This window comes from Thermobia domestica, chromosome 17 (assembly GCF_964235325.1).
Source record: "Thermobia domestica chromosome 17, izTheDome1.hap1.1, whole genome shotgun sequence".
In the NCBI taxonomy this organism is placed as follows: Eukaryota; Metazoa; Arthropoda; class Insecta; order Zygentoma; family Lepismatidae; genus Thermobia; species Thermobia domestica.
The window spans coordinates 149,122,349-149,138,254 of NC_137470.1; the positions used below are offsets into that span (position 1 = coordinate 149,122,349).

Consider the following 15,906-nt stretch of genomic DNA (forward strand, 5'->3'; position numbering starts at 1 on the left):
CAGAAAATAAAGTAAGCTTGCTTTTGATTTTGAAATTAAAGAAGAGGAATTCAACACATTATCATTTACTTTAGCTGAGATGTTTAATAACAGTTTTACAGACTTAAATAATATAATAAGACTTTATATTGAAAGTATGATTTTCTTGCTATATTTCAAAGCTTAATATTATTTGTCTTATTTTTGTTAATCTCCAACTTACTGTATTTAGTTTGGTTTAACCCTTTCACAGAGGAAGTCGACTTTTGTCGACAGAAAGAAAATTTCCTTAACATGCGAATGTCGACTATAGTCGACAGGTTAAAATTTGTTTGTCCGTATCTTGGCTTTGTCGAGAATAGTCGCCGAAGTTGTACCGTTCAATTTTTTGTGTTCTATTGTTTTCGATAAACAATAGAAATCACACAGAAAAACTTTGGCGACTATAGTTAACTAAAACAAAACCAAGATACAGACAAATTTTAACACGTCGACTATAATCGACATTCGCAGGTTAGGGAAATTTCTTTCCGTCGCCTTCCACAGTGAAAGGGTTAAAGAAATCTATGAAGTGCTTCTTATAGACAGAGTAATGTTTAGTGTATTCTTGTTAAAAATAACATCAAAAATATATTTAATTTCTTTAAATAATTGTTTTCAAAATATCTAAAGTGGACTTTTTTATATATAAAACTAGTAATACTTATAAAAATCTGTTTCAGCATGTTAATAATTGAAGAACAAATGTTAAATTATATTTTGCAAATGTGACAGCTCAATATGTTCAAACATTTGTTTGATATGTACTGTACATTGAAACCAAGCCTCATGTTTAGAAAACTCCCTAAAGGAAGATGACTTCTGAATTTGAAATTCAAAATCTTAAATATTTGCTTTCAAGTATAGAAGGCCAACCTAAGTTTTCAGTGACGTAATTTCAGTAGCTCCAAATCACTAATCATAAGTAACTCCAAGTAATGTTGAAACTATACCATTATGAAAGAGAACCTCAGAGAACCTCATTTTTCACATTTACCTGCACATAGTTAAAATTTTTAGTATTTTGAAGTAACAAATAGTTAACATATACATAATGCATGCTCGCAAATAAGCAATAATCTTAAGTTATAGAAACGAACACAGGGCTGCAATATTTTCTGTAACAAGCAATGCGATTTGTCGATGCGCGCAAACAAATAATCCCACATTTTAAAGATTACCCTTTCTGTAGAACAAATTGGGCAGTTATGATTTGACAAAAGACCTACAATATATCTGTGAAATACAATAATAGATGCATATGTATAAAATATATTTTTTTTTCTGCTGCACAGGTGCAATATGGCGTCCTTTGCAAGGGAAATTCAGTGTGTCTGTTCATCTGCCTGTCATTTTTGATTATATAGAGAAGGCAGTCCATTGAATTGCCAAGCATGGGCGGAGTTAGGAATTGTCTCCTGGGGGCAGACCTTTTGTGTGCTGGAGGGCGCGGTAAATTCAAATTAGAAGTGAAGGATCTTATAGGTGGCATTTTTATTTTTTGTCAAAAAGTTGAAGAGCAATGCCTCCCCTATACCCCATAGCTCCGCCTATGTTGCCAAGGAAGACAAATTGATTTAAACATGTATTCATATTTATGACGTGCTGATCTCTGTGAGAGTGTGAATGATGTTGTTAGCCTTACTGCTTTAATGACAGGTGACTTTCTCGCTGAAAAAGGAATGTTTGGAAGAGGCGAAAGTGTCAACACCCGTAAAGACAAGAGACGGAGTGATGAACAAAGGTACACGATTGGAAAACATGCATGATTTTACAAAGCGTGTCATCCGTGAGAAAGTGCATAAATTTTGGATGCAATGGAAGCAACAAGGATCCCGCGATGAGGGAAATTTCGGCTGATATCAACAGTGATTCTGATTTACAAGAAAAAGTTTTTAAGCTTTAGAATGCGATTTGTATCGTCTCTTTCTACAAACTTCAATGTAAACGACAGAAATATTATAAAACCTACGCACACTCTTGAGCTTCCTTTATTATATGGTTAGCGTACGCACTTTCAGTGTGGGAGACCCAGCTTCGATCCCCTCTGGGAACTTATGTTAAGCTGTAGGTGCACGTATCATTTACCCTCAGCGTTGAAAGAAACTCCGAGCTAACCAAACAACTACGCACTTTTAAATAAACATACAGCAGAAGCACAAGGAATAGCACAATGTACCTTATTGATACCCAGTTTTCTATTATCATTTTCATCTTTAAAATTTTCCTGTTTACCACAAGGTTTCCCAGAATTGTTAAAGACAGAGTGTTTAATCGCACAATTTGCTGGTAAAAAGCAATGAGCGATTATAATTGATATGCATATTATCGCAAATTAAGATGTAATTTTTGCCTTTCATTGACGAAAACTCTACTGTATAAAACCCAGAGAAACAGCGATGTTTTTTTTTTATTTTTTCAAGATCTGAGATTTGTAAGAACTTTCATTGTCTTCCATTCTATATGGTTGCACGGCAGCTCAATGGCAGAAAGCTTACTTTTGATTGGGGTCAGAAAGTGTATAAATTTTGGTGCAATGGAAGAAACAAGGATCCTATGGATAAAGAAATTTCGGATGTTTCTTTTGTACTGTTTGTGAACTGATCCTCGAACGTCACTGACTGCTATGTGATCATCAGTCGGAAGTTCTGTTTCGATTCCTAAGCATCGCTTCACACACGGGCTGTCAGTTGTAGAAAGATATTCTGAATGCGCGCATGAATACAATACTTTTTTTCTGATTGTGAGTGTGCCAGTGCTTACGTCACTGCAAGCTTAGATTGGCCACGATTTTAGGTACTTGCGGTAAAAAAAAGTCATCTTTATTAGATAGACGTTAACTAATCCTGATGTTGGTACTATAAATAAGAATTATATTTCCAAAAGAAAAAGAAAATAAATTATATTTATCGTTGGAACCATGAATACCTACTTTGGAGTGTTACCCATGCTATTTGCGCATTAAAATAAATAGCTGAATATTTTACATCACTAAGTCAGCACGAAATATACGCCTGTAATGAAGTTCGATTAAATTATGAATAAACAATTGTAATCAGCTTTCGATTACGAGATTTTTTTCCTCTTTAATGGTTATATTTATCGTAGTGCTGTGAAGATATTAAGAAACTCAAATATTAATTTAACATTTTAATTCTGTCGATATATATATATATATAGAAGAGATTGAGGAGGGAGAAGTTGAAACTACAGATCATTTTTCAGGAGGTCATAAATGAGATTATGGAGAGAAATTCAAATTAAAAAAAAAAAAAAAAAAAAAAAAAAAACATGACAATATTGCCTCAAAAGTCCTCCACTGATCAAAAGAAATTCGTCAATTATTATTTTCTTCATTTTTAAGCAATACTATTATGGGAATTTTATTCCTTTGGTTGACTTTACTTCTGAGGTAAATATTCGTAGATAAAATAATGTTTATACTCACGTAGATAGTTTCGGATCCTTCAACTGAGTAACGTTAAATTGCTTCACACCATTGTACCAGTGTTCAATTACATGTTTCCAATCGATAGTCTCATATCCAACTTCGAATCCATTTTGTTCAACTTTAAATTTCGCTGTGGGAACAAATGACAAAAATAGCCATTAGAATGTTATTTTAAATAGTACATTATATTTGAGATTGTAAATCCTGTGTTGAGAATTAACCCTGCACGTACACACTGGGGTCTGTGGGACCCCAAGGCATATTCATTTTAATACTATAACAATTCTATTTATTTTTGCAGTTTGGGCCATCAATGTAAATTAAGTTTGCAACACTGTCTATGCGGAATAATAGCAGTCTAGCCAGTTTAGTGAGACTCATTGTTGGAAATAAACGTTATTTTCGCTCTTGCGTTGATTGGGCTCCAGCATACCTCAGTGTGTACTTTGTGAGTGAATTTAAAAAAAAAAAAAACATTTTGATAAAATGGATTTGGAAACAGTTTCGAAACTCTAGTTGTGTCTAAAATGTTCCGTTTACATATACTACTTACAACAAGGTGTCACAAAGTTTAGTTTCATAATTGTCAGAAAGGTCATAACATTTACTGCTGTTGGGGTCCCGCAGACCCCAGTATGTATTTTAAAGGAAGAATTATTTTATAAATTTCCCTCATTATTTTCAAAATAATACAGTAATTACAAGAATGGCATTAGAAATGCTATTTTCAGTAAAATGTTGGAGCGTTGTTGATAGATATTGTGTAAAAATGTATGAGTTCATTAAATAGAAAGAAACCCCATAATTTAGAGAAATATGATTGGGAAACCCCAGTATGTGCTTTGTGAGTAAGAAAATAAGTGTGTACGTGCAGGGTTAAAGTTGGAATTTGAATACAAGGAGGAAAATGTTTCAAGCGATTAAGATTTCCTTAGAACTTGTGCAGTTGCTATTGAACACGTACTACAGAAATGTAAAACAGAAAATATTTCATAACAACATTGTTTGTTATAATTTGAAAACAATTTATAATATAATTCATAAATTTTATGATAACTGAAAATCTATCACTCATGAAATATCAATAATAACAATATAAATCAAAAATACAAAAATAAAACAAACACATATTAGCAACAGATACGCAATAATACAGTTAAGTCCTTGCTTTCCAGGTATCATTTTCCTGTGTGCGTGTTGTAATACCAGGTTTTCATTTACTGTTAAAAGACTATTGAAACCATTATATAGGGCATAGTTATTGTGTGCACGCGAGGAGAGCATTCATATTACTAATAAAAATATTTTCATTGTGGAACATTTGGACTGAAAAGGAGAAATTTTGATGTTCTGAAGGGATTTTATACTGCTTTAGGTTGGCAACACTGACCGAAGATCGAGTACAAAGTTTTTTCTTTTTTTCTCCGATCTCGAAATACGATCTCGAATTTACTAATTGTTTATCGTCAAAATAACAAATGTGTGTCTTAATCGAACGCTCCCTTAGGCCTGCCATCTACGGAGATAATACTTTTTTGCTTTCCTGTCAGTAAGAAGAAATAATAGAACTCATGCCTTACATCCACTAAAAATCAGGGTGGAAAAAAATCATGATTTTTTTAATAAAAATCATTTTTGTTGATTTTTTTGATTTAAATCGATTTTTTTGATTTAAATCAAATCTTTCTCCTGGTATAATACAAGTCGCGAATTGAAGATAAAGCGTTAGGAATTAGTATTAAATGCTAATTATGCCATTTAAGTGAAAGTATTGGGGTTGAATTTTGAATTATCCCCAATCGTTAACCTATATCAATCCCAAACAATGTTTCTTAACCCTTTTAAATTATGGCTCTTTTTAAAGGTAAATTATAGACTTTCAGTCAAGCAGCTACATCAACATCCCTATTTATCCTGGGATCATGGTACATACATCACTCTCTTTAGAACAGAACAGCTTTTGAAACGGTAACATTCACATTTCCTTATCATGTCCCTGAAGCGGGAAATTTTGAGAGTAATCGGCATTTTTTAAAACTTTTTTTTTTTTAAATTTGGTCCCCTCTAAATACCTCTGTGTTACAGCACGGATCTCAAAATCAACTGGGAAATGCTAAGGGGTGTACTAAATGTGTGTACAAAATTTCAAGCTTCTCTTTTGAGTAGTAAGAGTGAGGAAACTATTTAACAATGAGCTAAGAACATTCCCACAATGCCCCAGATGACCCGGATTTAATATAAAAATTTCCTCAGACATCCCTATTTATTCTAAGATCATGATTTGTACATTATTCTCTTCAGAATAAAACAAATTTTCAAACAGTACCCTTCAAATGTCTCCATCATGTATCTGGGGCGGGTAAATCACGAAAAAAGGAATTTTCTGTTAAAAAATGTCTTTTTTTTAAATTTTACCTCTGTGGACCCCTTCCCCTGTTTTAAGACAGAGATCTGAAACAAATCTGAAAAATACTGACGGGTGCACTGAGTAAATGTGCAAAATTTCAATCTTGTAGGTGCAAAAGTAAGTCCGTGAAAAATAATATTCCCCAAATACCCCAGATTCCCGTATAAAACAGGATCTCAGGTAACAGTTTCCTGAGACATCCCTATTTATCCTAGGAGCATAGTATGTACATAATTTTCTTCAGAATAGAACAGCCTTTCAAACGGTACAATTCATATGTCTTCATCTGAGACGGGAAAATCACGGAAAAAGCTATTTTTTGTTAAAAATATCCTTTTTTAAACATTTTTGCCCCTTTGGACCCCGCTGTTTCCACGTAGAGATCTGAAAACATCTGAAAATTATTAAGGGGTGCACTGAACGAGTGTGCAAAATTTCAGTCTTCTGAATACAAAATGTAATCCGCCAAATAATAATAATAATAATAATAATAATAATAATACCCATAACAAAAAATATCTTTTTAAATTTATCACATCACACACTATGCCTCAACGCAGAAAGGCGTTGCAAGGTAGGCAAAAACCATGGTTTTTATTGAAAAAAAAAACCCAAAAAAAATCAGTTTTTTTTTGTTGTTTAAACCTGGTTTTTTGGTTTAAACCAGTTTTTTTTTTTAATTAAATAATTTACTCTATGCATTTATATCACATATGAACAAAAATAAGTTTGTTTCACTTTGGTGTTATTATGCAACAACCGGGTTGTGCTGGAACGGATCACATAAGCTTAAAGCGGAGTCCAAACCGTTTCTCGTCTCTTACATCCGAAACAAATTGTCCTCCATTTGAACTTGAAAACTGGACTAATTGGCCACAAATGCAATACGTCTGCCGACTCACTCACGAAGGACTCCTGATACGTTGTACTGATCTTTACATACTTTTAATATAATTGTCTAATTGTCAAGAGTCATTTCAGAAGAACAAAAAGATAAACAGTTGCACAATTGAAACCATTATACAGAATTACATATGGACAGTTTCAAAATACTGCAGAGTACAGAACTAATTTAGTCCAAATTAGTTCACTACGACTTTGATTAGTCCAAGTTAAAGAAATACAACGACGTAATTTTCATATCAGTAAGAAAAGTGAATAAAAATAAGAATTATTTGAGTCGACTTTGGCTCTGACCCATTTATACATAAATAGATACCAAAAATATTTCTGATTTCAGTAAATGCCTCGCGGGGGATTTGTATGACCCCCTTCCCCAAAGTACGATATTTTGATGTATATTATCAATAGTAAACATTACTAAAACGATACAATATTTAGAATTTTCCTTTGATTGCAATTGCATAATAATAACAAACTATTAAAAAAATCACAAAAGAAACATTCATAACCTTACAAAAAAGTTGCTTTTGTAGTATAGGGCTAATTTCTTTGAGTAATGAATGGGGAATTTAAATTTGAATATAATAGGAATAATATGCGGGAGTGACATGCGATAACCCACTAATGTGTGTGTTGAAGATTTTACGAAAACTTACACTTTTACAAACATTTTTCGTTTTTTGCATGGTTTAAACCAGCCAACCCTGCGTGAAAGCATATGTAACGTGTTCTAAAATGCCTCCAGCCTTACAGAAAACGAAGTAAAATGCCTTATTGGTACTTTTTTAATCGAATAATTAAGATTCTACCATATCACCTAAAAATAGGTGATATAATTTAAAACGTCAAGCATTAAGGAAAAAGTACAGCAACGTTTATCAAAAAGACACTTTTTTTTCACAAAAGTTACTGATATTTGGCAGGGGCCTATTTTTAAAAACTCAGAACCAGCTTGCGGCATGAAATACATAAATTTCGCCTAAAGTTATAAAATTAACAAAAAAATTGGAGAGGGGATAGGACCCCTCTAAATACGCCCTATTATCTGAGGACAAACAAACAGACAAGCACAAAAAAGAATTTTCGTCTTAAATGTCAATGGTGATTTCCCCGTTGGAATAGTTAACGATTTTAAAACCCAAACCCAATGTTACGAAAAGAAGAAAGAAGGATTGCTCCGTTACCTGTTCAAAACGGGATTTTCCCTAATCATCCTCTGCATGACACTTGTTTTCATACTATACTGTACATTTGAGTCTCATTGTATTATGATTATTAACTTCCATAATCGAAATAACAGAACAGAAACGGGATTTTACTTATCTTCATTTTAAATTAATTTATTTAGGAATTCGATTTAAATCAACGATTTTTATTAAAAAAATCAAGTGATTTAAATCTTGATTTAAATCGTGATTTAAATCAGACTGATTTAAATCAATCCACCCTGCTAAAAATTTTCATCATCTCCAGGATTAATACGACCTCTAATAAAGGATATGTTTTCATGATATCCCAATGAATGTCACTTGTGTTTTGAAACGGAGTATTTTATGACATCCACATGGGTGTCACTGGTACGCAAGAAATTAACAAAACAATCTCATTACCTAAGTTCACCACACACTGAGGAGATTCTTTGTACATAAGATAAGAAGACAGTCGCAAAATTTTATGAACGTGGGTTGACAATAGACACAAAACTTGCCTTCTAACGGTTAATGGAAAGAGTTAGTCAGAATACTTTTCGGTTAAGCCGCGGTAACCATAATCATTAACCACACGAAATCATACAAGCGACTATTGATTATTTTCTTCTGCATCATGTACCGGAATCTTGATACCCTTAATCAACTAATACCGTACCTTGAAAGAATTCAGTACTAAAGTCATTTTATATCCTAAGAGTGATATTGAAGAAAAGTTTATTTTATACTTGTGGCTCTTGTAACTGAAAATAATTGCAGAATAAGAACAGTTAAGACTTTTACGTAGGGAATTATCTCAAAAATTTTCGTAAGAAAACTAGTGTCTAGCTATTTTTGCGAGCAACACTAGTAGTCGCTGAATTTCGGAAATGTTTACTAAAATTATAAATCTTACTCATTATCCAGTAATTAATAGGTCTTAGAGAGAATTTGAACAGAAGATGGCTAGTTTGTTAAAAATTGAAGTTCAAACATTTTATTGTTTACAGTAGAATGCGGAATATTTTGTAGAAAATATTGTATTTATACAACTTCAATATACATCAGATTATTACATAATTACTGATTTTTTAAAAAAAATATTGATTTCTTCAAATTTTGCGTACTCTCTTAAGAAATTTTGTGATAAAATTCCACAATAATTTGGAAGTTTAATATATGTCTGAAGATCAATTATATCATAATATAATAGAAATATTGAATAAATATGTCTTTATAAAATACTAGACTCGTAGCAAGGCACTACAGTTTTAAGACTATATACTTGTCACTTATGTTACAGTGTTGGCCTTATAATGTCTTCATCAGAAATTTTATCTGATATCTGATGTGACGAAGATAGTATTGTGTGTGTATCTTAATGTCATTATTACAATGTAGAAATTGTGATAAAGTTGATCAGTGGATAATTTTTGAAGCGTAGTACCTTGTTCAGAACTTATTATTATTTACTTTTCAACAATCATAAGGTTAACAATGAATTTTCAAGTATATCCCTATTGTAACATTTTGAGGAATATATTCGTTGTTTTGTTATTACCGATTGAATATGATTCAGCTACATTCTAAATAATGAGCATCTTGTGCTCCAATCCCCTCAATATTCTGCTGTCCCTTAAATGCATTTTATTGCCATTAAGGACTGTACACTTGCTACCATTTCAAAGAGAAAATAAAGATAGCAGCAAATCGTTCCTCAAATGCTAAAAGGTTAAGAAAAAATATTTCAATAAATACGTTTCTATAATATTAATATAAAACCATGGGGATATCTTTTGTGCATCAGATAAGAGTTTTAAACCTTCAATATAAATTATAATTACAATGAATTTAATTAAGTCAATTAAAACAACCTGAATAAAAATGGAAGAATTAAATAAACAATATCATGGGAGACATTGAATTGCAGATTCCTATAGCCGTTATTAACATAAATAAGGCAATTATAGGCAATAATAATTTATGTCTAATGCTCCGGAAACTTGACTTTTTCTTTCAAGAATATTTATACATAGAACCATCACATATTTTATAAGGACGATAGTAAACCTTGAAACATAAGAGAACCTTAGCAAGAACAAGATATTGATGCCTCTTTACAGAACATTAATTTATTTGAAAGCCATTCTCTGATATAACGAATAAGTGAAAAAATGGATTTCTTTATTCCCACGAGATCTTGAAAATAAAAACAGTGAAACAAGTGCAATGTTAAAGTTATATTTGCATGAAAAATATCAAGTTATTTCCATTAAATGAAAACAAATATGAAATAAAAATACCAACTTCAGAAGACGAAAGACATTCAAGCAAATTATTATTTTCCTTCGTATCATAAATAAGATTTTGTCTCTTAATAAATAGATTGTAGCACTTTTATTAATTAAATCTACATTTAAAACTTGTAACATGTTTGAAGCATGACGTTCCATAGGAACCAAACTCAATATTACTCTTTGCTGGTAATAAAAGAAATTGAACGAAAAATGTTTGTTTTTTAAATAAATTTTAATTTAAATTTGAAAAAAATGTTAAAGATAAAATTAAATAAATAAATTCTGTTAAGAAATGGAGAATGGTGTGTGAAATTAAATCTAAATAATTATAAGGAAAGTGTACATACTTAATAATATAGAACACATGTTATGCATAGATGAAATTATTCAAGTAGATTACAAAAATACAATTAAAATTTTCTATGCGTGTAGTATGCAACATGATTTTTCCATGTGTATGTATGCAATTCTGTACAACGTAATAAATGAGCAAAGGAAAAGCAAGATGACTTGTTAATCGTAATTCTAATACTTTCACAAGAGCATAATATATATGAGATTCGTCTTGACGAAACGGTTAGCATTCTTTCGTTTAGTACAAGAGACAGGGCCGGATTGGCTACTAGTTGGCCCCGGAGGCTGACATATTGTGTTGGACCCGAATTCTCAATCCCCCCAACTACCATTATCCCAAATGCCCAATGTTTTCCAACGATAAAAATACACTATTATCTTAGATAAAGCACACTATTCTTTATTAGCCACACCATACATTATACCATAAAGATCATAATATAAAATCAGGGTATATGTTATGAAACAATATTTATGAGAGTAACACAGACAGTAATCATTAGCATACTTTTTTTTCATCTCGTCTTGGGATGGCTGAAACTTGTAATTTGTTAATAAAAACTACGGACAAATTAATTTAAAGTTAGCACTGGCGGTTTCAGTATTCGTGAGCAGGGGGTACGATAAGCTGCAAAGGAACGCCTACTGCTCGAAATATTTTATTTTTCCGTAAGGGGATAAACCTTCCGAAACAAGTATGACAAAATGTTCTCGTAAGGACATCAATATCAGTAACCACTTGTGGCCCACAAACTATGCCAAGTACCTAGATTGTGTGTATTTATGCAAATCGTGTGCACAAATAGGCCTATAGGGTGATCGTAATGGAATTCTCTACTATGGAATGCGACGACTTATGGTCGTAATGGAATTGCAACGTGATAAAGGATCAGGAAAGAAATTATCAATAGTAAATATTAATATTTCTACCAGAAATTGGTGTAATGAAATTTCGTTTTGATTTACGTAATTTTATTCCAAATTTAAATGTATATCTAGTTTTATTGTAATAGCAATTGTAGTATATGAATACGCAACGACAACCGTGAAGCCGGATTCAGCAGCAGCTACAGTTTTATTAAAAAAAAAAAAACATCTACGTACAAAGGAGTTAATAATTTTTCACTTATCAGTGCTGTACATTGACGAAGTCCGAATTTATAATCCACTCGTTACAATAGTACTAACCTCCGTTCCCACGGTAATTTTTGAAAGGACACGATAAGGACATACACTATCTCACAGTAACAGACTGAATGACTGACCGCTGCTCGACTTCTTGGCTGATAAAATTGGCATCTATTGAAAGATGAAAGCAAATACTCATGAGTGACTCAACAATGGCAAAACCACCCATGGATATTGTTACAGGGGCGACGTCTCGACGCTATGATATAAATCTTGGAAGTAATCTCACTGACAGATCTCTTTCTGTTGGGATTCAAATTGTTATTTTTTCCTGGGCCAAGAAACTAAACTCTCAAGAATTGTATTGTCAGGCCACTATACTTTGGGCTCTCTTTTATACTCTGCGATGGGAAGTGTGTTGGATTTCACTACTGTTTTCACTTACACGTCATGGTCTCCTATTTTCCTGAAATTAGGATATATCATTCAAGAAAAAAAATAATTAGACCCGTATATTTTTTTCTTTCTGCGTTATACAAGAACTTACTAGAACTAAACCAAGCATTTAATCCAACTAATACTTTCAGTGACTGCTTACTGTAGGTCATACTATAACGTAACGAAAATTTAGTTTTTGAAGATGCCTTTCTAAAGAAAATTGGGATTAAATTTCACCTTTCTGATTTTTTAAAAATTTTAAGTTGTGCAGTTATTTGTTTATCTTTGTGATATTAGTGCCTATTTTCAAGGCTTTAATACATAGACATCAGGGTTCTAGTTATGAAATACATTACAACCCATTTAAATAGGTTAACTTATTTAGATATACGGCTTTACGCCCAAACGTCTCGCGCCCAAATTGTCGCGCTCAAACGTCCTGCTCCGCTGCATGTCTACTCATTAAAATTTCATATATACAATTTTAAACAATGTATTGGATTGGAATACGTAAAAAAATGCTATTAAGTTTCTTTAACACTACAGTACTCGCATGAAATTGTTGAAACATGAGTGCTCGCGCGGATTACGATTGTAGTCCATTTGATAAATATATATATCTTAGTGGTTATTCAATTGATATTTTTTACATAATTTTTGTGGGTTTTCACAAGCAATAAAGAACACATTTCAGTGCAAACATTTTGTTTTTTAATGCACAAAAAGAATTAGAAGCCAAAACTTTAAATGCGTATGCAATTTACTATATTTTTTGTAAATGTTCGTTTATTTATTTATTTATTTTATATTTGATTAAAAATTGAAATAAAAGAAGAAATTTGCATTTATAGTGTTAAAAGCTGTTACAAAAATAAAAAAGTGGTTAAATTGTTTGCAAGTTTGACTTTTGCACTTGAAAACAAGGTCAAAGTAGGCAAAATTTTGGGTGTTTCAGTCATAAGAGTTAGTGGAAAGAGTGTGCTTGTGGTCAGAGCAGATGCACTTACTGCACCTGAAACATCCTTTTCGGGTACTCTTGTTTCTTCATCTTCCACAAAAAGGTTCGATAAGTTCCATATCCACAGATTGCAGGAATTCTCTACGGTTGATCATAGCATCATTGTTATTTGCTTTGAAAACAATGAAAGCGTTTACTCCAACAACGTTTAACACGTGGAAGAAGAGAGTGAGTGGCCTTCTTTGCGAATTCCTGACTGTATCACACTGGCGACACAATTTGTCCAATATGTCAACTCCAAGTTTAGTGTTGTTCTATGGAGTAATAACTATGCAGTGTAGGTATGATGTTATGACGCTGTGTTCGCGTATTTCTTGGGTGCACTGGATCAATATACCTTCTGGTAATTCTGCCCTTTCCAATGTAAAATTCTCCGTGAAACCGCCCTTCCTGGATAACACTGTTCCTTTCTTCATCTTCTATTTCTTCCAAATCGTCACTTTCTTCAGAGTCACTACTTGACAACATCGTCCTCTATATTTGAGCGAATAATGTGAACTAATACATTCAAAACGAGAACAGTTAAAACGTTAGCCAGAAAACAAACTATCACGTCAGTACTCGCACGGATTACAATAGTAGTCCATGCGAAAATAACAATCCGTATAACATTAGTGCGTTGACTTTCGGTGCTATCACTCGACTAATGGTGTTCTAGAAATGGAGGAGGAAGGTAGACGACTGCTCAAGGTCACAAGCATTGCCAATCCTCAGATACCAGAAAACTGAAACCCACTGGACTACAATAGTAATCCGCGCGAGCAGTGTAGTGTTAAAATCGTCCTACAGTTTGTATTTCGAACATTTTAAAAAATCGAATGCTGATACTATTGAAAAATAAAATTTCCAGTTACCTCGAAGTATTTAATCCTATAAACTTATTCCAACTCAATGTTAGATACAGATAAGTCTATTTTTGAATCTTAGCTTTAATTTTATGAAGTAGACTGTTCTGACTTACCTACGTCTCTACACTCATCTTCTTCAATTGAACATTGTTCTGCCCACCTTTGTGCGATGGAAGCGAGCTCTTCATCCCACTTCTGAAAGATCAAGCATAGAATTTTCTGCTCTAATCGCAGAATTCATCAACGATTATTAAAATTAGCACGTCATGAAATATTATTTCACCTCTCACAAGTCTGTTAACATGCAGGGACGGGTAGGGCCAATGGGCTACTGGGTGGCGCCCGGTGCGGCCCCTCAACGAATCGCCCTCAAGATGCAACACATAAAAGAAGATTTCAGACTGAATCGACCAGGTTTTAAATCGTGAAAATCGATGCGGCGTCGTGAAAAGAAGGCAAAGTTATTAGATACAGATGCTGATGCTTGCAAAATGATCATCCTCCAAACCTACAAGACTCTCAACTACTGACTGCCAGCAAACTGAATACAGTAATGAAGTTAGCGATCCTACCTCATCTGCTACGAATGCTACTGTCAGAGGGGAAAATGAACAAGAAAACTCTACATCACAGTATTGCGAGCGGTGATGATATTTAATGAGAAAAGCAAAAGGGCTAATACTCACAGCAAAAGATATATAGTAGAATTTTCTTCTACATGAAACAAATAATGCTTTCGGAAGTATCCTCTCCCTACTTCGGCTTGTTTAAAATTTAAAAAGGATTTAAAACATGAAGGAGAATTTGGAAGGGCAAAAGAAGGTTAAGAAATGTAAAACAAATCTTCTGTCAAGAAATAAAACACATGGGAATGGCACTCACTGTCATTGCACACTTCTAATTATATTTTCTTTCAAGTCTTTTTATAATCAACAATGAAATAGCAACAACTTTCATATTAGTGTAATGGCAGTCACTCTCACTGCACTAATATGAAAGGAAAAGTCTAGTTTCGTAAATGGTGAAATTAGTTCTTCCACCACATCAGCTACGAATGTCACTGTGAGAGTGGAAAACGAACAAGAAGATTCCACTTCCATGAGTCTGGAAGTTAGTGCGCTTCCAAAATGAGCTATGATTGTTGCTATCAAAATGCAAATGAACAGAAAAGCTTCAGTTCTAGTGATGCCGATTCCGAAGTCAGTGAAAACATTGAAAAGCGTGATGCAGCAGAGAACACAGGAACGAAGTCTTTCTTACGTCCACAAGAGGATATTATTCTCAAGATTTCGAGTTCTATCTCCATGAACCAAAATAGAACATACCCTCTAATACTGAGTTTGCTTATAATAGAGCAGATGGCACAAACAGGGACTGGCTTTCATATTGTCGTATTTATTTTTTTCAGCGTGTGCACAGCTTATTCTGCAGATTGAATAAACACGTTTCTTAAAGATTCTGTACATCAGCGAGTAAGAGAATATGAAACTTCCAAAATACATCAGATCAGCGTGGATGCTTATGTATTTAACAACAGAGAACATAATGTTAAGAAACTACTTCCTCATGGATAAATAAAACAGCGGCAGTATCAAGTTGAGAAGAACAGACAGGTAATGTATCGAGTTGTCGAAGTGCTGAAACTCATTGGTAAAAGAGGACTCACTTACAGAGGAAAGGAAATGAAGCAGTCTACAGACTGGAAGACACAGCTACGGATCATGGAAACTTTTTGGATATTATTCTTGGACCCATTATTCTTTTGCAGACCAAATTTGACTTTCTGCATAAAAGTAATTTAGAGAAGGTCATCCAGAAGGGTGCAATGCTTTTGCGCACACTTTCTTCCAGCTTATC

At 33.1% G+C, this 15,906-nt stretch overlaps 1 protein-coding gene across 1 annotated transcript in view; it reads right to left on the minus strand.

The window, feature by feature from the left end:
• LOC145673766 (venom allergen 5-like) overlaps nt 1-15,906 on the minus strand; it is a 51,809-nt gene that overhangs the window by 3,995 nt on the left and 31,908 nt on the right. Inside the window, exons 3-4 of the mRNA XM_081743523.1 lie at nt 14,163-14,244; nt 3,467-3,599 (exon numbers count right to left, since the gene is read on the minus strand). Coding sequence (XP_081599649.1) covers nt 3,467-3,599; nt 14,163-14,244 — 215 coding nt within the window. The remainder of the gene's footprint in view (nt 1-3,466; nt 3,600-14,162; nt 14,245-15,906) is intronic.